Source organism: Diadema antillarum, unplaced genomic scaffold (genome assembly GCF_040938485.1).
Source record: "Diadema antillarum isolate AM-2024a unplaced genomic scaffold, OU_Dant_1.0 scf00000188, whole genome shotgun sequence".
Lineage (NCBI taxonomy): Eukaryota > Metazoa > Echinodermata > Echinoidea > Diadematoida > Diadematidae > Diadema > Diadema antillarum.
Genome location: NW_027271077.1, coordinates 703,900 through 730,964, shown reverse-complemented (window position 1 = coordinate 730,964; position 27,065 = coordinate 703,900). Strand labels below are relative to the sequence as shown.

At 36.2% G+C, this 27,065-nt stretch overlaps 1 protein-coding gene across 1 annotated transcript in view; it reads left to right on the top strand.

Annotated features, from left to right (window-relative positions):
- Positions 1-27,065, top strand: part of LOC139723383 (uncharacterized) — an 82,948-nt gene that overhangs the window by 962 nt on the left and 54,921 nt on the right. Inside the window, exon 2 of the mRNA XM_071634630.1 lies at positions 19,954-20,265. Coding sequence (XP_071490731.1) covers positions 19,954-20,265 — 312 coding nt within the window. The remainder of the gene's footprint in view (positions 1-19,953; positions 20,266-27,065) is intronic.

Here is a 27,065-nt window from a genome sequence, read left to right as displayed (position 1 = left end):
CCCTCTGTCTCTACTCCTCATAGCTATCTCAGGTTGTGTACTGTGAATACTCGTTCAATACTTAGTAAGTCAGCATCTATATTTGATTTTATCTGTGAAGGAAAGGCTGATTTGTACGCCTTAACTGAGAATTGGTTGACAGATAATGACTCTGCCCTCATCCATGATATCGTCCCTACTGGTCACCGATTTGTTCTTTGTCCACGTACTGGTCGTCGTCGTGGAAGAACTGCCCTCCTCTTCAAGGACACTCTTGATGTCCATCAAGTTTTTGCTGGTGAAAAGAGATCATTTGAGTTTGCTTACCACATATCACTCAAATCTTTCAAACCTGATCTCATAAATATTTACAGGCCGCCATATTCTGATGCTCGTCCTATATCAATGTCTACTTTTATATCTGAATTTAATGAGTTTATACAAGAGTATTTGTTAGTTGTAGTCACTGGTGATTCTAATCTTCATGTGGATATGGATAATTATGAGTCTAAGTCATTTTCGGATCTGCTGAGTCATTTGCTTGTATTCAGCATGTTGATTTTAGTTCTCATTTACATGGTCACACTTTAGATTTGGTTGTATCTCGTAAGTCAGACAACATAATTGTGGGCCGACCGTGGCCTGGTCCTTTACTGTCTGATCATTTCTCTGTTATGTGTGAGCTTAATTCAGTCAAGCCACATGCACCATCTAAGAAAATTTCTTTTCGCAAAATTGGCTGTATAGATTCAGATTCATAGAAGCATAATGTGTCTAACAATTTATTATGTACAGACACTCCTGACGATCTTACAGAGTTGGTTACAATGTTTTTATACAATGATACACCTAGTTGAATCTTGGACAAACATGCACCTTTGGTTACCAAGACTGTGTCATCTCATCCACAGGTACCATGGTTCACAGATGATGTAAGAACACAAAAAAGAAAAGGAAGGAAAGCTGAGAAGAAATGGTTGAGAACGAAATCTCCTCTCGATTATTAGAATTTCAAAGCTGCCCGTAATAGAGCTCTATTTGTTATGAATAGTGCCTGTCGTACATAGTACATATTACTCTCAAATGCGACAAAGAAAATAGTTCAAAATTCTTCTGTGATAAGATAGTAAAAAATCATTCTCAGATTGAGTCCTCTGTAGATGATGGGATTTGTCTTTTTGATGATATAGATTTTCAGACTTCACACAATGCAAACTTAAATAATTTCAAAATGTTATCTGTAAGAGATGTTGAGAAAAAGTCCTGCTCTTTGGATTCCATGCCAACAAACCTTGTTTTGCATTGCACAGAGTCACTCCTCCCGGTCTTTACTAAAATCATCAATATGTCTTTCTCCAGTGGTCTCTTTCCATCTGAGTGGAAAATGGCACTAGTTAGGCCACTTCTCAAAAAACGTGGTGTGGAATTGAGTTATTACAACCTAAGACCAGTTAGCAATCTACAATATGTATCAAAACTGGTTGAAGGAGCTGCTACTCAGCAGATTTTAGAACACCTACAGGGTAATGAATTGCTTCCATGTATGCAGTCCGCATACAGGCAGTTTCATAGCACAGAAACGTCCTTGGTTAAGATCAAGAATGATATTTTATTGGCAATGGATAATAAAAAGGTAACATGTTTGGTATTGCTCGATCTAAGTGCTGCATTTGACACTATCGATCATGGGATATTTTTGAATATATTACATTCATCTTTTGGCATGAGTGAGTCTGTCCTTGAATGGATTGAGCCTTATCTTTCTAACAGACAGCAAAAGATTATTATGATAGAGGATGTAATGTCAGAGAATGTTGATGTTCCATACGGGGTGCCTCAGGGGTCACGCCTTGGGCCCCTTCTTTTTACACTTTATACAAGTAATCTGATCAAGGGTATTCAACGCTGTTTCCCAAATGTTTCCTGTCATTGTTATGCTGACGATACACAGTTGTACATTTTCTTCAGTCCTGATGGTGAACAACACATTGATAGTATTTCAAACTTAGAATCCTGTATACGTTATGTCCGTTCTTGGATGTCCAAACATATAGTTAATGCTTAATGATGGGAAGACTGAGTTTCTTGTTGTTGGGACACCAAGACAAGTAGCAAAGCTCGATATTAATAAGATATCAGTTGGAGATTTGGAAGCTAAACCATCGAGCTCTGTGAAAAACCTGGGTGTATGGCTTGATTCTCGTTTAAACATAGAGAAGCATATATCAACCACATGCAAGTCTGCTTTTTATATGTTGCATAACTTGCGTCACATTCGTAGATATTTGAGCCAGGAAGACGCTGAAACTCTCGTTCACGCATTCATTAGCAGTAAGCTTGATTATTGTAATGGGCTATTGTTTGGTTTACCAGATTCACAGATAACCAAGCTTCAGCGTGTGGAGAATGCATGTACGAGACTTGTGTCCAGTTTGTCAAATTTTTCACATATTACACCTGTTTTGATGAAGTTACATTGGTTGCCAGTAAGGCAGAGAATTATATTTAAAATTTTGTTACTTGCTTATAAAGTACTGCATGGTCAAGCACCTGGTTATTTATCAGAATTGATATTAATGAAATCACATTCATATTTTCATAATTTACGAAGTACACCAACAGGATAAGTTGCTTCTAAAGCAATCTCACTTAAAAACGAAAGTAGCTTTGGGGGATTGTGCTTTGAGGAAGGCGTCATCACTTGCTGTCTTCAAATCTTTACTGAAGACTTACCTTTTTTCAGAAGCCTTTGATTAATTTGTTATTTATTTTTTGTGTCTAATCAGTAACTTGTCAGGAGCTCTGTTACCTCACAGCGCAGTAGAGTATATTTACATAGTAGCTGCGCTATACAAATTTGTCTGATCAGTATAACTTAAGAAAAAAACTATTTCATTTTTGATCTTGAGATCAAGGCTCAAAATTCATGGGACATAGATCCGAAGCTTAATCTCACAATAAATAATGAAAGGGTGATAGGATTTTCACCAAACTGACAGACTGTGTTCATAATGAAGTAAGACATACTCAGTACACAATTGAATTTGGGCGTTATGAGTTCAAAGGTCAAAGGTCATAGAGTCATAAAGAACATAAAATAGGCTTAATCTCTCAATAATAAAAAAAATGGATGATCAGATTTTCAATAAATGTATTGTGCAGATGTCCCTCTACCTCTATGTTTGTGTTAAAACTACTGCATACGAAGTGGCGGTATTATATATAATCATAGCTGCTTGGTGGAGGTCTGTCAGCAAGTGGAACTAAGGGATATAAAGTGTTTCAATGTATACTTCTCATTTCTTACAATGTATAGAGGACACAAATCGGTGGAGGATGGTCAATTCATTGCATCACAAATAGGAAATACGTGATATTAAGCAAATAATCAACGTTGGTGAAGGTGATTTGACAAACTATCACTTCCGAGGCGATCTGGATGTAGCTATCTTTCCGAAGCGCAGCTGAGGAAAGATAGCGTACACATTCAGATCGCCGAGGAAGTGATAGTTTGTCTCATTGCCTAAAACTAAAAGTTGATTATTTGCTTTATATTTCACATCTAGGGTCCTAAAAATTCCCATTTTATTCCACATCTGAAACCATTTTAACTGTCTTTAGGTATCCTTAGGGCTTTGGCTACGTGTGCGCGTAGATGATAAAACCATGGATTTGCTGCGCGCACCGCGCGGGACCGAAGTGAAAGTGCGTTGCACTGTGTACTATCAAGTGACCTAGGTCACATGATAGTCCACAGTGCAAGGCACTTTTATTCGCGCGTACTCATCTTGCGTTTGGACTGTTTGGACTTTGTGGAGATCAGCGAAACAAAAGGGACTATCAACATAGAGTGTAACGAACTTTTCTTCTCAGGTGATGTGATGGGCAAAACCACGCTTCATCACGTGATCAGCTCTGGACCAATCCTATTGCAGCATTCTTAGTATGTGGAATATAATGCAAAGTATACAAATGAGTTCGACGAGGAAGAGCACAATACAGGAGACTATCATGTGCAGAGCTGAAGATTTGCATGGGGCTCATCTTATAGATTAATTACTCTTCCGTTACTGAAACATTTACACTGCTACATGACATAAAGAATAAAAAATAAAATATTCTAGGGATGAGGCTGGTAAGCAAATAATCAACGTTGGTGAAGGTGATGGGATAAACTATCACTTCCGAGGCGATCTTGATGTAGCTATCTTTCCGAAGCGCAGCTGAGGAAAGATAGCGTACACATTCAGATCGCCGAGGAAGTGATAGTTTGTCTCACTGCCTGAAACTATAAGTTGATAATTTGCTTTATATTCCACATCTAGGGTCCTAAAAATTCCCATTTTATTCCACATCTGAAACCGTTTTAGCTGTCTTTAGGTATCCTTAGGGCTTAGGCTACGTGTGCGCGTAGATGACAAAACAATGAATTTGCGGCACCGAAGTGAAAGTGTGTTGCACTGTGTACTATCAAGTGACCTAGGTCACATGATAGTCCACAGTGCAACGCACTTTTATTTCGCGTGTACTCATCTTGCGTTCGGACTGTGTGGACTGTGTGTAGATCAGCGAAACAAAAGGGACTATCAACATAGAATGTAACGAACTTTTCTTCTCAGGTGATGTGATGGGCAAAACTACCCTTCATCACGCGATCAGCTCTGGACCAATCCTATTGCAACATTCTTAGTATGTGGAATATAATATGTGATAACCTACTATTTTGTATGTGTGTGCAGATGCAATAGATGTCGGTTGTGTATACGCTTAAACCAAAGTCGCTTTATCATTGAAAATTTATGAGTGTGCAAGTCTGACAGTGCAAGGCAACTTCTGTAAATTCTGAATGCGCACGTATTTTGGTGTAAAGCTTCCGCGTGTATTTAAAGGTTATCTAAAAAAAAAAACCAACGAGATTATAAGAAATCTTTATATGAGGTTGTTTTAAATTTCCATTGCTATCACTATACAGTGCGCGTTGAGGACCAATGTGATCTGTTACACTTGTTTATTCGAAAGTTTATGTTAAATCGAAACAATACAAGGTTTGTTAATCCAAAAGTGAAATCAAATGTGTTCATTCATATAGAAAATGAAATGACATTGTAGATTCTTCAATCTGAATATGTAATAGAAGACCCCATCAAAAACAGATTACAAACAGGGAGCCTCGGAAATGTATCGTTTAAAAGTTTGCATGGAGATATGTTTGCGTCAACTTTGTATGTGTCTGTTGTCTCTGAAATGAATGACATTTATTTGGCGAAAGAAGACCCACAAGGAGCATGGAAACCGTTACTTGTGAAAACTTTCCAATTCAAAAACCACAAGCACTTAGACATTGTGTTGTTGTGAACCTAGCACATTTTTTTTTCCTGAAGTACAAGCTTCTATAGTCTTTGTTGATTATTGGCAAATGGCATTAACACGAAAACAAGGAAGTGTCTGATAACGAGATTTAGTGTTCAGCAACACCATTTGCAACTTAACTGACATCAGAGTCGAGTCAGTAAATTACCAAACATTGAGAGTAGATTTCAACAGGGCGTGATCATCATGTCGGTGATGAGGAGAGGCGGATGCGATTTTGTTCTTTGCAGACTGCTGGAATATCTTGCTGTTCTCATGACGTTATGTCCTGTATATCTCCAAGGTTTGTAAAATATGAAAAGTTTAAATTGTGCTATAAATGCAACAATGTGGAATACACTGTATTATTACAGTGATTTCTTATCTTGAAGACGTAATGATAAGGATGGTGTCTTTGATGTTTTGATCTCCATTAGATTAATCAATTTGATCATTAATCCGTCCTTCCGTCACGAGTTACAAGTCGTTAATTTGAAAGTTTGATGTTGATTTGATCTTTATTTATTTCAACGCCGTAAAAAGCCTGCTATGAGCTTTAAAGCTGCTTTCCAGCAAGACCGATGATAGGAATCAAGAAAAATTAATCTTGATTAAAGGATATAACGAGTACCAATATATGTATATATATAAAACCCAACTGATTAAAAGCATCATAGGTAATATACAGATGAGCAAAATTGAATATTCTTATAAAAAAAAGTAGTGTGTATGGCAAAGAAAGCATTTCGATGACGACAAAAGTTTAGATTATGAGGGTGAACAAAATACGGGCAGTCAAAACAAAAACATGATTCAATACGTTGTTACAAATGAGTGGCAAGAAAAGCTTACCATCAGCTCATGAAATTTACTTGCAGGAATTTTTTTAAAGAGTTCAAGTCATCAATAACTCGAACATTTGTATTCTGTTGCTCTCCGTAATTTGGTGTCATTGATGTGTATCTTAACAGAATCAAATTGGAGCAACTTTGCCTTTGTTCCAGCTATCGAATTATGTATTTTTTTACATTAAAATCTAAATAATCATGTGAAAACCTATCTCTCATATGTAAAGCAAATTCCGCATTCATCTTTTTTTGAAATGTTTGGATACTTAGCAGAAAAATATAAGCACGTGCGGTCTACATGCAAAAAGATGTATTGTTTAATAGCCTCTGGGAAATGGCCCATGAATACTCCCCTGCTGTACACCACTTTCTATACTGGTTCCATTTACTGTTGTGACTTGCTTCCGCATTTTGAAATAGGCCCTTTACTGTCTTAACCTCTAAGTTGCCACATAACCATCAAAACTCAGGTATTTCACCTTTGCAATAAGTTTGTCTCTCGGTGTTAAATGAAAAGCTTTTTCCAAGTGTAAGATCACCGCCGCAAAAACTTCCCCATTTGCAACTGGCATTGTCTACGGAGACCAGAAAATCTTCCCCAACATTTTGTCAATACAGTGGATGTAGAATGCTTACGACGAAAACGCTGTTGGTATTTTATCTAACAGTTACATTTTAAAAGGTCATTATCCCTTAGATATGTGTAGACTTGTTTAAATAATAGTTTCTAGAGCACTTTTGACAAAAATAGTAGCACACCATTATACCTGATATACAAGTTTGATGTGAGAGGTTGATTTTTTCTTACTTGGAGATTTATCATATTGAAGTGTTGTCCATGCATATTTGCGGCAGAATCACCGGGATTTTCAACAATACTTTCACTAACGTATAAATACCGTTTGAAGCCATTCCCAAAACTTGTTTTTGTTGTTTTTATAAACATTACATTGTTCCCACTGAGCTTCACATGTTATCTCTTTCACTCATTTTGTGTAATTTGGATGAATTCAACCACGGTGTCTCTTTGTTCGAAGAGAGCATATTTATGAAGTATAGGCCTACACTATTGATTTATTTCAATATTTGGATATGCATTATAAACATCGCTTTGAGAAACATCATCCCACGATACATTGCTGAGATTTTTCGTAATCCATTAATGTCGATCATTTTTTTAGGTTAAAGGTTTTATGACATACAAATGCTTGCTGATTTGTGTTGATCATGATACCCCCAACATCACTTATGCGGTGAAACGAATATCTAGAAACATTCCATATAATTATTTCAAATAATTTTTCTTCTATCTTTCTTCATATTACTTGGATATGCCCACAAAAAAAAACACCTTCCAAACCAAGATTCTGGTTGTGACCTCATCTGTCAATCATCGCTAAAGTACTTATATGTTTTAACAAAAAGACATTGGAATGCACTTTCCCCTCGACTCAGTATAACTTGCATGTTTCTGTGATATCAATGTGACTAACAAAAGACATGGTGAGGGAACATGCAAGTTATGCTCGGTTTGTAGGTCATAAAACTTTTAAGACTTGTAATTTTTTTTTATGATTTACCGGAGGTGGTGGGGATTTATCCCATGCAGTTATAATCACGTAGTGATCGCTAAGACCAAACGAACAACAACGTCAGCTGGTATCTTGTCTTGGTTGGAAGAAAATAGGACATCAATCAATGTCGATGCAGACGGCGTAACTAGGGTTGGTTTTGAAACAAATTTTAAATCAAAATCTTCAAATATGCGAATTAAGTCTGGCTGTAGATGGGGGTGTTTTGAGCAGATCACAATCATAATCACCAGTTAGTGCATAATCTATCGACATTTATTCTGCTTGTTCATTATATATTTTCAACTTTCAAATATGTCTAAGAGATTACATTGCGGATCTGGACGTCGAAAATGAAATGGTGTTCAATCATTCTAAAGTGACATAAAAGTTTTGATCCGAAAATGAAAAAGACGTTACTATTCCAAACATGAAACAAATTGGTGTAATATTAAAGTTAAAATAAACCATAGTAGGTGTATTCATTCAATATATGATTTAAAAAGAATAAAACAGCAAGTTCATCTAATAGCAATCTTAAAACTCTTCTATAATATCTCTTCGATTCGGTAAACCTTATGTTCAACACAACAAACTTATTGTTTCGATGATTGAATCCTCTTTTTCTTTCAATGAAATAACATTTATTTCATTCTCGGAATAACAAGCTGCCGAATAACGAACTGCTGGGATGAAGAGCGTTTGGTACAACAAGCGCTCGGATAATTGCAAGAAATGATACGACATGGACATACAAACTTTTTTTTTAACTTTTCATTTTCGGGTTAATGAGCCCTAAGTATAACTATACTAAATTTTTCTTTTTCGGAAAAATGAACCTTCGGAATAACGAGCATCAACCCATTGATCATGGCGCGTATATTGGCGATTACACAGATTTTATAGTCGCCCTTCCGCTTTCCCGTCCTAAGCATGGAACCTTGCATGGCCGGCGGAACCGTGGGGGCCATGGGGGCTCGGGCCCCCACACTATTTGTGCACCATACAAAGGAATATATAAGGTGTCATCACTTTTGGCCCCCACACATTTTTTTTTTTTTTAAAAACCCGGAAGTACATAAGTGGCATTAAATAGAAATAGATGGAGAACCGGTAAGGTCATGTTTTTCCACTGAAAACCTTTTTCTTTTTTGCTTGTCAGCTGAAGAAACCCGGAAATGGAAGGGGAGAGATGAGGTGAGGACCTTTTTTTTTTTTTTGTTGTTGTTGTTTGTTTTTTTTGCTTGTTAGCTCATGAAACCCGGAAGTGGCCCCCACACTTTTGAAAACGCTCCGCCGGCCCTGCTTTGGAAATGTGTCGTTTGAAAGTTTGCATGGAGATGTATGTGAGAAAGATATGTTTGCGTTGTCTTTGAAAGAATTGTTGTTTGGCGAAAGAACACCCACTAAGACTACAGAAACTGGCACTTGTGAAAACCTTCCACGACTACTTACTCATGTTGAATTGTTACCGAGACCTTGCAAAGTGTTTTCAAGTACAATTAAGTTTCTATGATTCAAGTCTTTGTTGCTTATTGGACTATGACACTTCTACGAAAGCAAGAAAGTGCCTGATTACAAGATTTAGTGTCAAGTTAACTGTGACATAAGACTCGAGATGGTAAATTTACTAAACATTGAGTGTCGATTCCCAAGGGAATGATCATCATATCATGTGGAAGGGTGGATAGTCTTTGCACACTGTTGAAATATCTTGCTGTTTTCATCATTAACCTATGGACACCTAAATGTTAAATTATGCTTAAAATGCTGATTCTGCCTTCGCAAATTAAGCATAAATACACCCTTTGACTTACAGCTGGGCATACAGATAATCGAGTGCACAGGAACTTCTGACATACAAACTGTATGCACTACTTTCCACGGCATTTCACTTCCAGAGTGCTATATATACAGAGATTAGAACCCTTCAGGAGCGCTCCTGAGCTTTGCCTCAAAAGGAGCATAACTTAAGAGCGCTCCAATTTCCGATTGTCTGTTCATGCAGAGCTCAGAGGGTTCGAAATGCCCCGTGTAGGCCTAAATGGGGTATGAGTTCGAAAAGAAACCTCGTAAGCCCCAATGGGAAATGAGTATGATCGTCTTATATCGTACGAGCGGCTGGCTATCACCAGACGTTGAAAATAGTACAGTATACGCGCAAAGTCCTCCTCCTCCTCGTTCTCCCGCCCCATCCTAATGCATAGGTGAATTAACATAATTAATCTTATATAAAGAATCAGCAGTTCAGCCGAGTCAAAAAAGTATCATAAAGCCACAGGGATGTAGTTCTTGAGAGGACTGCGTTTGGCAAAAGAAGACCCTACAAAGAGGAGAATGAAGGAGTGAAGCGGCATTGCATAGGGAGTGTGTCGGGAGGCATATAGTGACTGTCGAAAGGCACAGGTGAGCTGACGAAGGATAGTCAATCCGCCCGAAACGTCAAGTACTTAAGATATATTAGAGGCTTTCTCTGTTACGGTCGTCGAGAATATTAGAAGCTCAGATCTGCTGTGGAGGTCGGAGGAACTTCATAATTATGAAAATGGTTGCGAGGATTTATAGGAGAGAACGGTGAGACCATGGTTGTTTCTTGGACTTGCTTAAGTAGATATCTTTTAGTTGGGCCGCTAATTTAAGTGAAGGGAGTTGAGGCACGTGATGAGGATTAGGTCGTGGATTTAATTAGGAGTTAGTTTGGTTCTAGATTGTAGGTTCGGGTCAGAAGATGTGCTGTTTGATGATGTCGTATGCTTCCATAACAAAATGCTGGTGAAGAGGGGAAACTTTGTTGAAACTGACTATGTTGGAGGGTTGGATTTTGGTGTTGGAGATGGTGCCGATTGTGAGATAGTGATGTGGTGCTTGGAGAGTTCTACAAGAGGTTCGAAATGGTGGCCAGATTATGTTGTGCTTAAACTTGGGGAACCTATGTAGGTGTATCTTGCGTTGACCGATGAATCTTGATGCGGTAGACTTGTCTGTCCATGACCACGGTGGAGTTGCCCTTTAGAATTGTCGGCTTGGTTGTTACGAAGATCTTTTGATTTCTTCTTTGATGTTAGATTTGGGCGAAATAGCATCGGACAGAGCGTTGACAACTTTAAGTCGGATGTCAGCTGCGGTTTTGGTGAGAAAGTGAAGGTTTCGTTCTGTCCAGTGCATGATATTGGAAAATGAACTTTCTTGGCAGAAACATCAAAGTTGAGGCCTAGTGAGAGGACGTTGTGCTCTGAGTCAGTTAGTTGGTACTGGCTGAGGTTGATCACTGGTGGTAAGGGCGCGTCATGTTGCTTTGGTAAGTAACTTATTGGGCTGGAGACTCAGGACTCTGTAGTTGCGGAGACGTCTCTACGACGTTTCTGCGACGTTTCCGGGAATCTAGACGAGTCTCTCTGGAGTCAAGGGAAAATCGAACAAGTTCGATTTTTTTTTTTACAGAGACTTTTTCGAATCTACAACTAGTCTCGGATCCGTCTTGGAGGCGTCTCGGAGACTAAAGAAATCCCTGTGGTAAAGTTTGGCATGCATTAAACCGTGAAATGAGTATAAAGTGCATGGTTATTTGATGAGGGTCCCTTGACATGAAATAATGAATGTTAACTATTTTTTTCATATGAAAAAAAAGTATAGAAGATCTTGTATCCTGACTAATTTGATCAATCATCATCTTCTCTGCGATCAACAATCTGGTTTTCGCCCTAACAATTCGACTACCACTGCATTGTTAAAAGTAACAGAGGAATGGCTAGAAAAGCTCGATTGAGGTAATCTAATTGGGGTAGTAACGTTGGACCTGAAAAAGGCTTTCGACACTGTTGACCACGAGGTATTGTTATCCAAACTGAAAAGACTGGGTGTCACCGGTAATGCACTGAAATGGGTATAGAGCACTATTAATTTTGTTCAGTCGCGTTCAGTATACTGTTGTGAATGGTGTAAAATCCCCCAAGAGAGTTATTGAGTTTGGCGTTCCACAAGGGAGCACCTTAGGTCCTCTGTTGTTTCTTATATACGTCAACGACCTAGCGGAATGTCTTAATGAATGTAAGGTGTCTCTGTATGGTGACGACACCTGTACATACACTGCACATAAGAATGCTGAATCTGTGGTTGATACTCTCAACAAGGACTTGGAAGCAGTTAATCATTGGCTTAAACATTGTTACCATTTTTTTCTTTTTCCTCTATTGGTGAAATGTATTGTCAAGTTATGATGCACATTGGAGTGCATTGTGGGGTCGGCGTGGTCGGCTGCCAGACCCCCTTCCGCTCCTTTCATAATATAAAAATATGAAAATATAATAATAGAAAATATGATACCATTGTTGGGGGGGGGGGGGTCCGGTGGTTGGCTGTGTTGGCCCTGCAGTGTGCTCCAGTGTGTCACTAACCTTGAGTGTAGCCCTCTTCACAGGTCAATAGACAATCGGTGATCCATTTTACAAACTACCACATGTAGAATCAGAGATCGCGTCTAGTAATTATGTCACAATCCTACGGTTTAAAAAAAAATGCATGACGCTTTGTATGTAGGACTTTGACTAGGCACCTGCACTACGTCGAAGGCTGAGACCAAAATGTCGGTGGTTGGTATGCATGCAGTGTAGTTGCGAAAGCAATTTTTATTCAGGATGAATTGAAATAACCGCATTTTGGCGTTCCACACCCCTTCTCAAAGAGCTCCGAGAGAAGCTAATTTCTAGTTGTTGTCGCGGAATGCTAAATACCTCTTCATTTAATTATGTTACAGATAAACCAGATTTTATTATGTTCTATTCTTATGATATTCAATCCAGTGCATGAGTTTTTGGTAGAGCTTGTATAGTACATTGAGGACTCAATATCAAAGGTCAATAATGGTTAAATGTGCATTTATAGGCTGATTTATAGCTAAGTTCCCCTGTTTTTTAATGATTAGTAAGGTAATTATGTCGTATATATTTCGTTTCAATTACTCCTTTATAGTTTGTTACAGCACATCACGCACCGCACCTCATCGTGGAATTCACTTCCTCGTGAGCTGAAAGACTCGAGCTCTATAACATCTTTCAGGAGTAATTTAAAATCCTATCTGTTTAGCAGTGCATTTTGAAGACCAGTGTCTTTTGAAGACAGACTTTCATGTCTTTTTTTCTGCTTCTTCATCCTTCTTCTATTACTGTGATGTACTTGTATTTTCAATCTGTTTGCTTTGATGTACAATTGTAAAGCGCCTTGAGCATTTAATCAAAGTGGATAACGGCGCTATAGAAATTGTATGTATTATTATTATTATTATCGTGTGTACCCCATGTATACGATATGCACTGCACTTCCCGTTGCACCATGATACAGTAGCTGCTATCACGTAATGTCACTCAGTGTAAATGGATTCTGATTTTGGAATAGATGATCAACAGCTAGTCAACCACACAAGCCAGTACTTCACTATCAATGAATTTAACAGTCAATTTTCTTTCAATAAGGCAAATCAGATTTGTGCTGATTTCAGTTTAATCCATCTCAATTCAAGAAGTTTATATAAAAATTTTGAAATGTTTTAATTATTTTTAAGTTCCCTCAATGATTTTCCATTTTGCGTTATAGGAGTTACCGAAACATGGTTGCACACCAATTCCCCTGACCTATTTGGCATTGAAAATTACAATTTTATTCGTAATGACAGAAAGCATGGCATAGGAGGTGGGGTTACCATGTAAGTTAATAATCAAATTAGATTCAAAATTCGAACTGATTTGCGTATTCAGGGAGCAGAAAGTTTATTTATTGCAATCTTAAATGAAAATGAAAAAAATATTATAATTGGTACCATTTAACGTCCTCTACAAATGACATTCAATTTTATTTTGATAACTTTGATCATTGTGTTAACGAAATTCTTGGAGAGAGAAAATCCATTTGTTTTTGATGGGAGATTACAATATAGATTTATTACAACCCATCCATTTCCATGACATATTGCTTTCCAACTCACTGCATCCCCACATCAATAAACCCACCAGAATAAACACCACCACCCACAGCAAAACATTGATAGATAACATATTGTCTAACGTTATAACTGAAACCTGCACAAACGGCATTCTTTATTCAGATATATCCGATCACCTACCGAGTTTTATGATTAATGATAAATTTGTAACAACCCCAATACACCGCCAACCCAAACAATATTTGAAAATGCATAGAAATGAAACGCCACAAAATATTGATTCATTGAATCAAGAGCTATTTGAGGAACAATGGAATGACGTCTTTGAACTCCAGGATGTTAATTCTTCTTATGAAAATTTTTCACAAAAACTATTAGATTATTATGATAAACATATTCCTTTAGCTCCCAAACAAATGGAAGGAAAAAAAGCTCGGCAACCTTGGATTACTCAAGGTCTATACAAACCTACTGAAAACGTGAAAAGGTATAAAACATATGGACATAAACTAACTACCTTGATTCGAGTTTTACGTAAATCTTATATTTCAAATAGACTCGAATTTAATAAGGATGATAAAATTGCTCTTTGGCGGACTGTTAATGAAATACTAAAAAAGAAACCTATGGAATGTCCTGACAGCATTACTCATAATGATAATGTCATTACCAATTCTGATCATATTGCAAATATTTTTAACAATTTCTTTGTTAATGTTGGTCCTTCTTTAGCTGCATCTATTCCCATAAATGACATAAAAAATTATAAAGATTACTTATCTGAAAGTAATCAGAATTCTTTGTTTCTTACTCCAATTAATGAATCGGAAATTATTACTAATGTTCGATATCTGAAATGTAGTAAATCTTGTGGACGTGATAACTTAAGTGTGAATTTGTTGGAAAAAAAAAAGCAGCCCCTCTCGCCCATATATTCAATCTATCCCTACTTAACGGTAGGTATCCAGGCTCCTTCAAAATTGTCAAAGTTATCCCCATCTATAAAAGAGAAGATCCTTCAATGGTGAAAAATTACGGACCCATCTCATTGTTATCTGCAAATTCGAAAATTCGAGAAAAAGTAGCTTACAAGCGTCTCTACTCGTTCATGATTGAAAATGAAGTATTAAATGCGAATCATTTTGGTTTTATGAAATTATTTCCTACCGATTATGCTATAATTAAATCAGTTGATGATATCATTAATGCGTTTACTAAAAAGGAGCACATAATTGGAGTTTTTATGGATCTTAGTAAAGCATTTGACACTATTGATCAAGATATTTTACTTGAAAAATTACATAATTATGGCGTGAGAGGGATTACTCTGTCGTGGTTCAGAAGTTATTCAAGTCATCGAAAACAATATGTTGCATTTAAATCCAGTCACTCAACATATTCTAACGTGTCATGTGGTATCCCTCAGGGATCTATCATCGGGCCCCTACTTTTTTTGATTTACATCAATGATATTATAAATTCCTCTCCTCGTTTAAACTTCATCTTATTTGCAGACGACACCAATGATCTTTTTTTATTCCCACAAGGACATTGTAACAATGGTTGATATACTAAATACGGAATTAACCAACATTTCGAAATGGTTTAGAAGTAACAAGCTTTCAGTGAATATTGATAAGACATGTTTTATACACTTTCATACGCTTCAATCCTAACCAACCCTTCCTCAAAGTATTTTTATTGATGATACAAACATTGCTGAGAGACATTCAACCAAGTTCTTAGGAGTGACCTAGATAGCAATCTAACTTGGAATTCTCATGTCCAGAATATTACAACAGCGATATCTAAAGCAACTGGTGCTTTAAGAAGAATAGGATATTCAATTAATGATCAAACTTTGATAATGTTGTATAACACTTTATTTTTTACCATATGTAATGTACTGAAATATTGTATGGGGCAACTGTAGCAAAACTAAGTTGAACACAATTTTTCTTCTCCAGAAAAAGGCTTTTTGTATATACACACATTCACATTTCTTGGCTCACACTGATCCCATATTTTATTGCCTAAAAACTTTTAAGGCCCATGATATACATTTATACCTAACTGCCATATTTATGTGTAAACACACTCGAAATTTATTACCATTTTCATAATGCCCTCGTAACCAATGATCATTTTCATTCATACCCTACCCGTCGTTCCCATGATTTCCATTTAAGTAATCCAAAGCTTTTACCTGCTCAAAAGTCCACAGACATCACGGTCCGGATACATGGAACACTCTTCCTGAGGAGTTGAAACAGTGTGCCTCCTTGTTTTCATTCAAAGCAAACTTAAAGAAGCACATTTTATTACAGTATACTTCAAATACGAACTAAAAACAATTAATTTATATGACTACCAGTAATGTTGGTCTCCCGATAGCAACATCGCATATCGTCCCCTCTTCCAGCAAACCAATTCTATTATTCTAAATTCCAGCATATCTGCCCTTGTGCCCCTTCAAGCACCTGCACGCACATTCACCACCATCACACATCAGAGTTTATTTTCCCCTGCTATCTTCGCAGCAGAATTTGTATTATTACGAATCTAGTACGTCCCTATCTTTTCCTCGGGCCGGCCATCTTTTCAAGCAATGCTCATAATGGCGACCCTCTGCATAATCGCTTCTTAACTACAATTGTTATTGCAATCCCTCCTGCATAGACATGCATACTGTATATTATATCATTAATTTCCTTTCATATCGTTGTTTATGGAAGTCAAACGACTCTGTGTTAAATTTACTTTGTATAATTCCTACATGTTCATGATTATGTAACCTAAGTATATCATTGTTTATGCAAGTCGAACGACTCTGTGTTGAATTTACTTTGTATATTCCCTACATGTTCGTGATTATGTAACTTATGTATATTGATTTGCAGAAAATAACTACTTAGATAGATACTTTGATAAAGTATCTATCAAACAAACAAAAGAGAATAAACTTGTAGTGTTTATTGCTTGGTACCAAAAACGACTAAAAAGTGTAAAGTATTCTAATGTGTATATTGAATCATATGAATTAAACGAGTAACACATATTACATCTCTTGGCGTTATCATTGATGAATATCCAAATTGGGATCAGCATATTGGAAAATATTAAAGGAAATAATAAGTAGAATATATTTATTGAAACGGATACGACCTTATATAACACAACAGACACCATTGATATATTATGAGTATTATACAAGGAATATTTGATTACTGTGCGATATAGTGTGGTCAAATTGCAGTAAAATGTTAATCTATAAATTGCCGTTCTGAAAGTTAATTGGAGGTATCCAACACAATTAATGCGTGATCGATTAAGTATTTTTAGTATTGAAATAAGACAGAGACACAGAATGTAACATGCCATACATAAAATTGCTCATGGGGTTTATCCCCAAAGTCTCTGTGAGTTGTTTTCATTTAGATATACACATTATTTTTCAGATGCAATATATTAAAATTTGAGTTATGTAGATTTTCAACTAATTTTAAATGTAGAAGTTTACAATACGGGGGATGTAAAGTGTGGAATGATTTCCCAGATAATATCAAGATTATGAGTTTTAATATAGGTTTCCCATTATCAAATGGACTAACAAAAGTGCGAAATTGGCCGGGAAAACCTATAATTTCTTGTTTTATTTGAAACAGCAACAGTTGTAGTTTGATATTCACTCCAATATATATATCATAAAAGATAATATCAAAATATTATAAAGTTTCCTTTTATGTTAAGCGATGAGTATTATTGACATTTGTTTTATGTAAATCTCTTGTCAATGTCTGTATTTTTTCATCTGCTGTTATATGTAGATATCCTTTTTTTCTTTCTTTGTGAATTTTTCTTTTCTTTTTTTATGCCTCCGCCACGAAGTGGTGCCGGAGGCATTATGTTTTCGGGTTGTCCGTCCGTCCGTCCTTCCGTAATGAATTTTGTGGACAGCGTAACTAAGAAACCTTTTGAGGTATCCTAATGAAACTTGGCGTGTATGTGTATTAAGGGGTGAAGTTGTGCCTTTTAACTTTTGGGACACATGCTCAAGGTCGAAGGACAAAAGGTCAAGGTCAAATACATAAAATTTCACTATTTCCACCATATCTATGCAATGCCTGAAGATATTTTCTTGAAACTTAGTGTATACATGTACTACCCAATCAAAATTCTCTGGTGAAAGTTTGGGGTCATGAAATCAAAGGTCAAAGGTCAAAAGGTCAAGTAAAAATATCAAAACTTCACTTTTTTCTCCTTACCTTGGAAATTGTTCATGGTATCTTCATGGAACATAGTATATATACGTGTACTGACTGACAGTGATTATCTAGACAATTTAGGGTTCATGGGATCAAAGGTCAGGGGTCAAAGGTCAAGGGCAACGCTTCAAAATTTTACTATTTCCCTCATGTTTATGCAATGCCAGCAGGATTGTTGTTTTTTTTAACACTTAGTGTATGCATGTATAACCTAATAGAGATTTCCTGGAAAGTTTTTTCTTTCTTTTTTTTTTTGCCTCAAAGGTCAAAAAGGTCAAAGATCAAGTGAAAGTGCTGAACTAACTTTTTCCTCCATATCTCGGAAGTGGCTCAAGTTATCTTTAAACTTACTACATATTTGTGAATGTTCTGACTGACAGTGATTATCTTATGAATTTTAGGGTCACAGGCCAGATGAAAATGGTAGCAATTTACTATTCAATGCAGAAATTGCACTTTTTCTCCATACCTTGAAAATTACTCAATGCATAAACGTATGGGTCAAAGTCAAGTTGATGTCCTTAAATCCCCAAATACATGCTCTCCTATTCATCCAATTAAACCTAGGTCAAGGAAGGTGAACATTCAACACATTTGTGACAAACTTGTCATTTTAATATTTTGCCAATATTGTGAAAATGTAATCACATATCGTCCACATGTACTATCTAGACCTATTAGGAGAATCATGCATTATGGCGGAGGCATACCAGTCACCATAGCGACATTTCTAGTTTTGTTCTTAGTTTCAATCATTGTTATACGCTGTTACTGAATCTATGTCTTCGTTCTGTTATATTGTATACATGCACGGACTTGCAGAATGACAGCCGATAGCTGAGCAAGTTTTCTTTTTATTACCGTGTTGAAATAAAATGAAAATGAAATGAAAAATCTTGTATCCTCCACACAGATGCAATGGTGTAGTGATTTTGACTTTAAAGAAAGAAAGATTTTATTCTATTGCTGAATAACTGACCAAGAGCATTTTTTTCTTTATAATAATATTAACCTTATGCAACCTGCTAGACGTCAATTTGTTAGATGATGATGTCTACTCATCACAGCTGATACGCACATTGCCCTTTAGGTGACAAGACCTCGGGGATCCTTGCTCAATTAGCATATTCTGAGAAAAAAATCTTCCTAACTCATCTTTTGAGTTTTAAAACAGTGTTATCAATGTCATCCAAGACAAATATTATACACTACGTTTGACGTCAATATTGACGTTATTTTACGGAAATTCTGCAAAAAAAAGACCTTTGTTTGTGTTTCTGAAAATTCATGATCTTTGACATACGAGGTCTTGTCACCCCATTGTATTATGTAATTGCAACAGTAACTGTTTTAAGTGAAAACACGATTTTGACCTTGCTCCCAACATTCAGTTTGTCTTATTTTAGTCCTTTTTTTCTTCTAGGACAACTTAAATAATGTGTGAAATGAGAAAAGTTTGGCATGCAACAAGACATAGTGAGGAAATTTACACAAGTAGGCTTACCTGCATATCTAAGAGACAAGGCAGATACTTTCAGCCATGAGGCTTTTTGATGTCTATCAACTGAACAATTAAATTTTCACACAGTTTTCACAATATTCTGTTTCATTTTCCTTTTTAATGAAATCAGTCGCATTACCCAGGATAATCTGCTACATAAAATTGATTCACGTATTCGTCAAGCATGAATATTTACAGCATGTAAATCTTCTTAGTCTGCAACAACAGATGATATGCAAATTATCCCCAATTCTCTGAAAATGCGATGCTATTTCTCTTATGCTTCCATCTTATCATTAGGCTTGTAGGTGATGAAATTAAAGAATACTACTACTTGACATATCATTTAACAATGTGGAAATGTGAAGAGGGCATCATGATGTACAAGGGCCTACTACTTGAACTGTAATTATAATGTAGGGATAACAAAGCTGTAAGCTGTGATACTTTTCAACTTAAATCTAAACGACTGAAATCCTACTATGTATGATTTGACTATATCCAGGTGAACGGGTCTACATCACAGTTCTTTCAGCTGGATTCTCAAACATTGAGGCAACAAGTAATTCCCAGCTGCAGTGCTATCGAAGCTCTCCATATTCAGAAGCCTCCCGTGTCTATGGCAGGACAGCACCAATCCCCGATGACACTTCACCTACCCCTCCAGCAGCTGTCCCTCACTCAAGAGGTGTCACACGCGTACTATTTCCCACCACTACTGAGTGGGATGTGCAGGGATTCGGTGCATTTTACTGCCGTGGTTCACAAGAAGGATATGACGACCAAACAATAACATCATTTTTCAAAAGAAATGACGGTAAAATAAATAATTATGATTGCTATACATAGTGTATAGAGTATGTAGGCCTACAGCTGACAATATAAATATCATTAAACTTCTGAGACTATAGTGTACCCTAGATATAAAGGAAAAACTTCTTCATCAATTAAATAGAGTGTTATGGACAATGACTATACAGCTACCATTAAAAAAAAGCAAATTTGATATTGATTTAAGCTTGCGATCCGTATAAAGCAATATGATACCACTCCTTCCCCTAATGCAAGCGCAAAGCCCTGGCAGAAGGAACACACAAAAGGAAATGCTATGAACACAATCACATTGGACGTTGCCAAAGAATATGGGATGAATTCAAAGAGTTCAAAAAGCTCAGCCCTCACTGGCCCCGTCATAAGCCTTGTATGGTTCATACAAATGGTTTTTGCGTATGAATGACCTTATTGATTTCGTCTACGTGACAGGTTAAAAGAAAAAAATAACACTTTGGTAATTTTTTTGATGTGTAGCATGATGCCCACATATTTTTAGTTTGTTAGAAGTCTTTTAAGGATGCTAGTTTTTTTTTTTTTTTTTTGTTGTTGGGTTTTTTTTTCAATGATGATGATGTGCTTCGAAGACAAGTTATAGTCCTCTAATGTGAATAAGAGAAACAGTCTCATGCAAAACGATGTATATCTTATACTCGAAATAAACAAAGTTAAAAGCCGTATCCTACATGCTCAGAGTGACTGCTTTATATAATGATAAATAGATGTCAGTCTAGTATGAAATCATTTTGCAGCTCTCAAGCTGGACAGAAAAGTGATCAACCAAGCTTTTTTTTTAACCACTCTCAGAGAAGTGGTTAGTTTTGAAAATGAATTAAGCATCGCAACTGATTCGGGCTAACCCAGAAGCATCCTTGAATTGATGGAAGGCACAGCTGATTAAAGTTTATATTGGTCCTTTGTATGAGTGATGAACTTCTTTAGTGAGTTTTCAATGATGATGTGTTTTCTGTGAGCGTGATGCACGCAATAGCAATGTGGCTGTGAACACTTTTGTATACTGAGTAGCTCTATAGTCAACGATAGTAGGGCTGTTCTATAAGACAAGAATATTTCAATGATGAAAATCTAATCAGCTCGATCAGTCCACTTTTGATGTGCACTCCCAAGGAAGTGATTACTTTCAAAATGAATTAATCATAGCCGCTGCCCTGGATCTGCACGAGAAGAATCCTTGAATTAAAAGGAGACACGGCTGATTAAGGTTTAGAGTGTTCCACACTAGAGGAGAGGAGTCTCGTGAGAGCTGATGGGAAACTTGTGATATTTAACATGTTTAATTTGGGGTTTTCAGCCCAGCTTCATTAGAAATGCATTTGAATTCGTGAATACGCGTTCAAGTTTAACGATTTCCCTCACTACTCTACACTCTCTGGTCCTTCAAGCATTACATTTCGTTTCATATCATTGATCATTATGAATTGCATTTTATTCAATTCAGAGAGAAATTCATTTAACTATGTAAATCTTTTCACATATTTTTTTCTAAGGTCATATCCCCTCTTTTGCACTGTTTGGATGATATAATTTCATTTTTTTCGCAGTTTTATGTTCAAATTATATATGCGTTTACCTAAATCGTATTTTATAATTTTTTTTTTCATTCGACTTTTTTCATTATGCAGTTTCATTTTATCCCCCTTAATAGTATGGACGTAACAAGTACAGAATTGTCATAACTCATTTAAAAAAATCTAAATATCCACCTGCTTGCATTATTACGTTTTATACAGCACATGTATAAATCCTTGCCATCTGATTGGATGAATGCAGGTCACATGACACTGTCACTATCATTGCCACAATCGACCCAGCCAGAGACTTGTGTTTTCCAAGAGTGGCGCCAGTTCTAGGTACAGTCTTGCTAGTTATTAAATGCTTTAACGAAAGCCAAGCTTTGTCCTTATTCGAGATCTAAGTCTCGAATACATGATTGTCTTAATGTAGGGGAGACCGGGTCTAGTTGTTACGCGGGTAAGTTGTTGCGTGATTTTCTCAAAATCTAAACAATAGACGCCACTATAAGCGTTAAGATATCCAATGATCTCTGAATACGAAAGTTCATCATGTAACCATCCTATGAAGGAGTTTGTTAGAAAAATGTTTTTTCATATTTCTAAGTAAATGTTGAAATATTCGATATTGTTTTATTTCATCAAGACCATTCAATGTTTGAATGTCTTTTGCTGTCTTTATGCACCAAAGGTACTTTTTTTAACATATAAATCGTAGTTAAAGTTTTGACTTGTATGTTGATGGTTATATCCATATTTATCAGTTGTTTTATATCTATATTTCAGCGTTTTCAGTGTGTTTAAATAATTCAGTGAAATTTTAAATGATTGTGAAGTATAAACGGCAATTCAGCCTGTTGGCTGCTATGTTATAGGCCCTACTGTATAGGAGAATTATACATTATGGAGGAGGCATACCAGTCACCATAGTGACATTTCTAGTTGTTTCTGTTTTTGTTTTCCAATGAAGATGATGTATTTCGAGGACAAGTAGTCCTCTAATGTGAATATCTCATGCTAACGATTTATATCTTATACTCGAAATAAGCATAGTTAGAAGTCGTATCCCACATGCTTAGAGTGACTGCTTTATCAAATACTAGTACATGTATGTATATAAAAATAGCAGTCTAGTATGAAAATATTTTTTGCAACTCTCTAGTTGGGCTCTTCCAAGACAAGAATGTGAAAGAAATGTAATCAAAAAAACCTTTTTTTTTTTTAACCACCCTCAGACTGTCAGAGAAGCAGTTAGTTTTGAAAAGGAATTAAGCATTGCTACTGATTCGGGCAACGCAGAAGCATCCTTGAATCGATTGAAGGCACAGCTGATTAATGTTTAGAATGTTTCTCTGTTTGAAAGATGAACTCTGGTTTTCAATGACCACTTGTGTTCTTCTTCTGTTAGTTTCCAATGATGCTGTTGTGATTTCAGTGTGCATGATGCACGCAATACCTTGCAGTCCAGCTGTGAACACTTTTGTATAGTTCTATAGTAGGGCTCTTATAAAGACAAGAATGATCTTAATGATAAAAATCTACGCATCTCGATCAGTCCACTTTTAATTTGCACTCTCAGAGAAGCGATTACTTTCAGAATGAATTAATCATAGCAACTGTCCCGGACCTGCACAAGAAGAATCCTTGAATTAAAAGAAGACACGGCTGATTAAGGTTTAGAGTTCTCCACACAGAGGAGTTTCATGAGAGCTGATGGGAAACTTGTGATATTTAACATGTTTAGTTTGGGGTTTTCAGCCCAGCTTCATCAGATTTGCATTTGAACTCATGAATACGCGTTCAAGTTTAACGGTTTTCCTCAGGCCTCTACACTCTCTGGTCCTCCGAGCATTCAGTTTGATCAATTGATATCTGCCCATAAGCTTAAGCTACAAAATACCACATGACACTGTAAATCAGACTTCCCGTAAGTAACAAACACAACTTAACTGAAAATTCATAGAGGTAAGCTGTTTCATTGCATCTCTATAACGTTCAACAGATCGGGTAAGTTGTTATAGTGTAACATTTTGACTCGGTACATATTTCAGTAACTTTATGTGTGCTCAATCACTCAAATATCAGATTGTATACTCCCACCAAAGACATCTCAAAGATACTACATTCACCCACATACCGATCACTAACTGGAGATGAATTGAATTGGAGTGGTTTATTGATTTTTTTTAAAGTATACAGTAGAACATAGCAGCCAACAGGCTGAATTTCTGTTTATACTTCACAATGAGTTAAGATTTCACTGAATTACACACTGAAAACTCTGAAATATAGCTATAAAACGATAGAATTGATAAATATGTATATAACCATGTATATATACAGGCTAAAATTGACTGTGTAAAAAAAAAGGAAGATATTGAATCTAATTTCCATCTACCTTTTTGTGTATAACGACAGCAGAAAACAATAAAACAATATCGAATATCTAAGAACACCCAGAAAATGTTACTCAGAAATATGAAAAACATTTTTGTTTAAACTAACTTCTTCATAGGATGCTTACATGATGAACTTTCACACTCGGAGATCATTAAATGTGTTTTAATATAAAGCTAATAATGCCGTCTTTTGTTGAGATTTTGAGTAAATGATCATAACGTAACAACTTATCCGAGTAACAACTAGACCCGGTCTCTCCTACATGAACACATGACAGGGGATTGTATTCGAGATTTAGATCTCGAATACGGAGAAAGTTTGGCTTTCTTTAAAAGCAAGACTACGTAGAACTGGCGCCACTTTTGGAAAGCACAGGTCTCCGGCTGGGTCGATTGTGAAAATTATAGTGCCAGTGTCATGTGACCTGCATTCATCCAATCAGATGGCAAGGATCTGTACATTTTTGTTGTTGTATAAAACGTAATAATGCATGCAGGTGGATATGTAAAAAAAAAAAGGAGTTATGACAATCCTGTAATTCTTACATCCATACTATTAAGGGGGATGACATGAGACTGCATAATGGAAGAAAAAAAAGTCGAATGAAAGAAATGTATAAAGTACGATTTAGGCACATTTTTTAGAATATGAAAATAAAACTTGCGGAAAAGTATGAAAAATTATTATCCAAAACAGTGTAAAAGAGGGAATCTCACTTTTTGGGGGAAAAATGTGGAAGATTTACATAAAACGCCAAAATTGTGTGCCTATAAATGAAATTCATATTGTTATTTTTTCAGTTCAATTCAATAGTTTATTTATATCCGTCATTAAAAAAAGGAAAGAAAAAGGGAACATCATCAAAGTGCTACAATTTTTCAGTTTGTCTCGCATTCGTCTGATAAAAACATTTTTTTTTTTCAAATACAATGTAAAGTATATGTACGAATGGTGTCATAAAAAAAGAAACAATGCACTTTGCTATGGCAACAAAAATAGTAAATAATCATAACAATGGAAAACAGTGTTCCACTAAAAAACCAAGCTTGCAAGACGTGGAACGCTGGAACAAAAACAACAACAGCACCAATTTGTTATACCAATAAAACATTCATTTTAAATTCTTCTATATACTATTGTACATTTACTCATTGATATATGATGCTGATAATATGAACAATACTTACTATGATTTTAGAATGCAAACATATAAACTATATAACATATCACATTTATGGTACAGACACTAATAGGGCCAGGTATGCCAGGAAAATTAACCGGAAAGGAAATATATACAATCGGTCACAAAAAACATAACGACGAACAACAACAATAACAACACTAAACACAGAAATAACAGAAAATTAGGAAATGCACTCAGACAGCTACGAGACAACGAAGAACGAGGAAAGAGGAGCAGGGAAGAATAGAGAAGGAAAAGGAGAGGGAAAAGGAGAGGGATGGAAAAGGTCTGTGGACACACTACAAAATATCAAGGACAAGTGAAAAGTCAGGTTTGGGAAAGTCAAACAGCTATCCAGCTAGCACGAAACTGAGAGAAAACTTCGAGTCGTTTTTTCAAAGAATTTCTCTCTAAATTGAATGAAATACAATTCAAAATGATCAATGATATGAAACAAAATTGAGTGCTCGAAGGACCAGAGGGTGTAGAGCGCTGAGGAAAATCGTTAAACTTAAACGCGTATCCACGAGTTCATTAAATCTGATGAAGTTGGGCGAAAAACCCCAAATTAAACATGTTAAATATCACAAGTTTCCCATCAGCTCTCACGAGACTCCTCTGTGTGGAGAACTCTAAGCCTTAATCAGCCGTGTCTTCTTTTAATTCAAGGATTCTTCTTGTGCTGGTCCGGGGCAGCTTCTATAATTAATTCATTTTGTAAATAATCGCTTCTTTGAGGGTGCAATTTAAAAGTGGACTGATCGAGTTATTTAGATTTTTATCATTAAGATTATTCTTGTCTTAGAATAGCCCTACTGTAGAACTATACAAAAGTGTTCACAGCTGGACTGAAAACACAACATCATTGGAAACTCACAGAAGAACATATTAAAGTGCTCAGTGGTATAGCAGCCATAGCTCATCATTCATACAAACGAACAATACAAACCTTAATCAGCTGTACTTTCAGTCAATTCAAGGATGCTTCTGGGTAGGCCCAAATCAGTAGCAATTCATTTTCAAAACTAGCCACTTCTCTGAGAGTGGTAAAAAAAGCTTCGGTGATTTCGTTTCTTTCACAGTCTTGTCTTGGAAGAGCCCAACTAGAGAGCTGCAAAATGATTTTATAGTAGACTGCTATATACATATTTGATAAAGCAGTCACTCTTAGCACGTATTCGGATACGGCTTCTAACTATGCTTATTTCGAGTATAAGATATAAATCGTTTTGCATGAGACATTCACATTAGAGGACTTCTTGTCCTCGAAACACATCATCTTCATTGGAAAACAAAAACAGAAACAACTAGAAATGTCGCTGTGGTGACTGGTATGCCTCCGCCATAATGTATAATTCTCCTATACAGTAGGGCCTATAACATAGCAGCCAACAGGCTGAATTGCTGTTCATACTTCACAGTCAGTTAAAACTTCACTGAATTACACTTTGAAAACTCTGAAATATAGATATAAAACAACTGATAAATATGGATATAACCATCAACGTTCAAGTCAAAAATTTAACTACTATATATGTAAAAAAAAAAGAAAAGATATGAGATTGGATCTAATTTCTAACCAGCTTTTGGTGTATAACGACAGCAAAAGACGTGCAAACATTGGTGTTGATGAAATAAAACAATATCGAATATTTCAACATTTTACTAAGA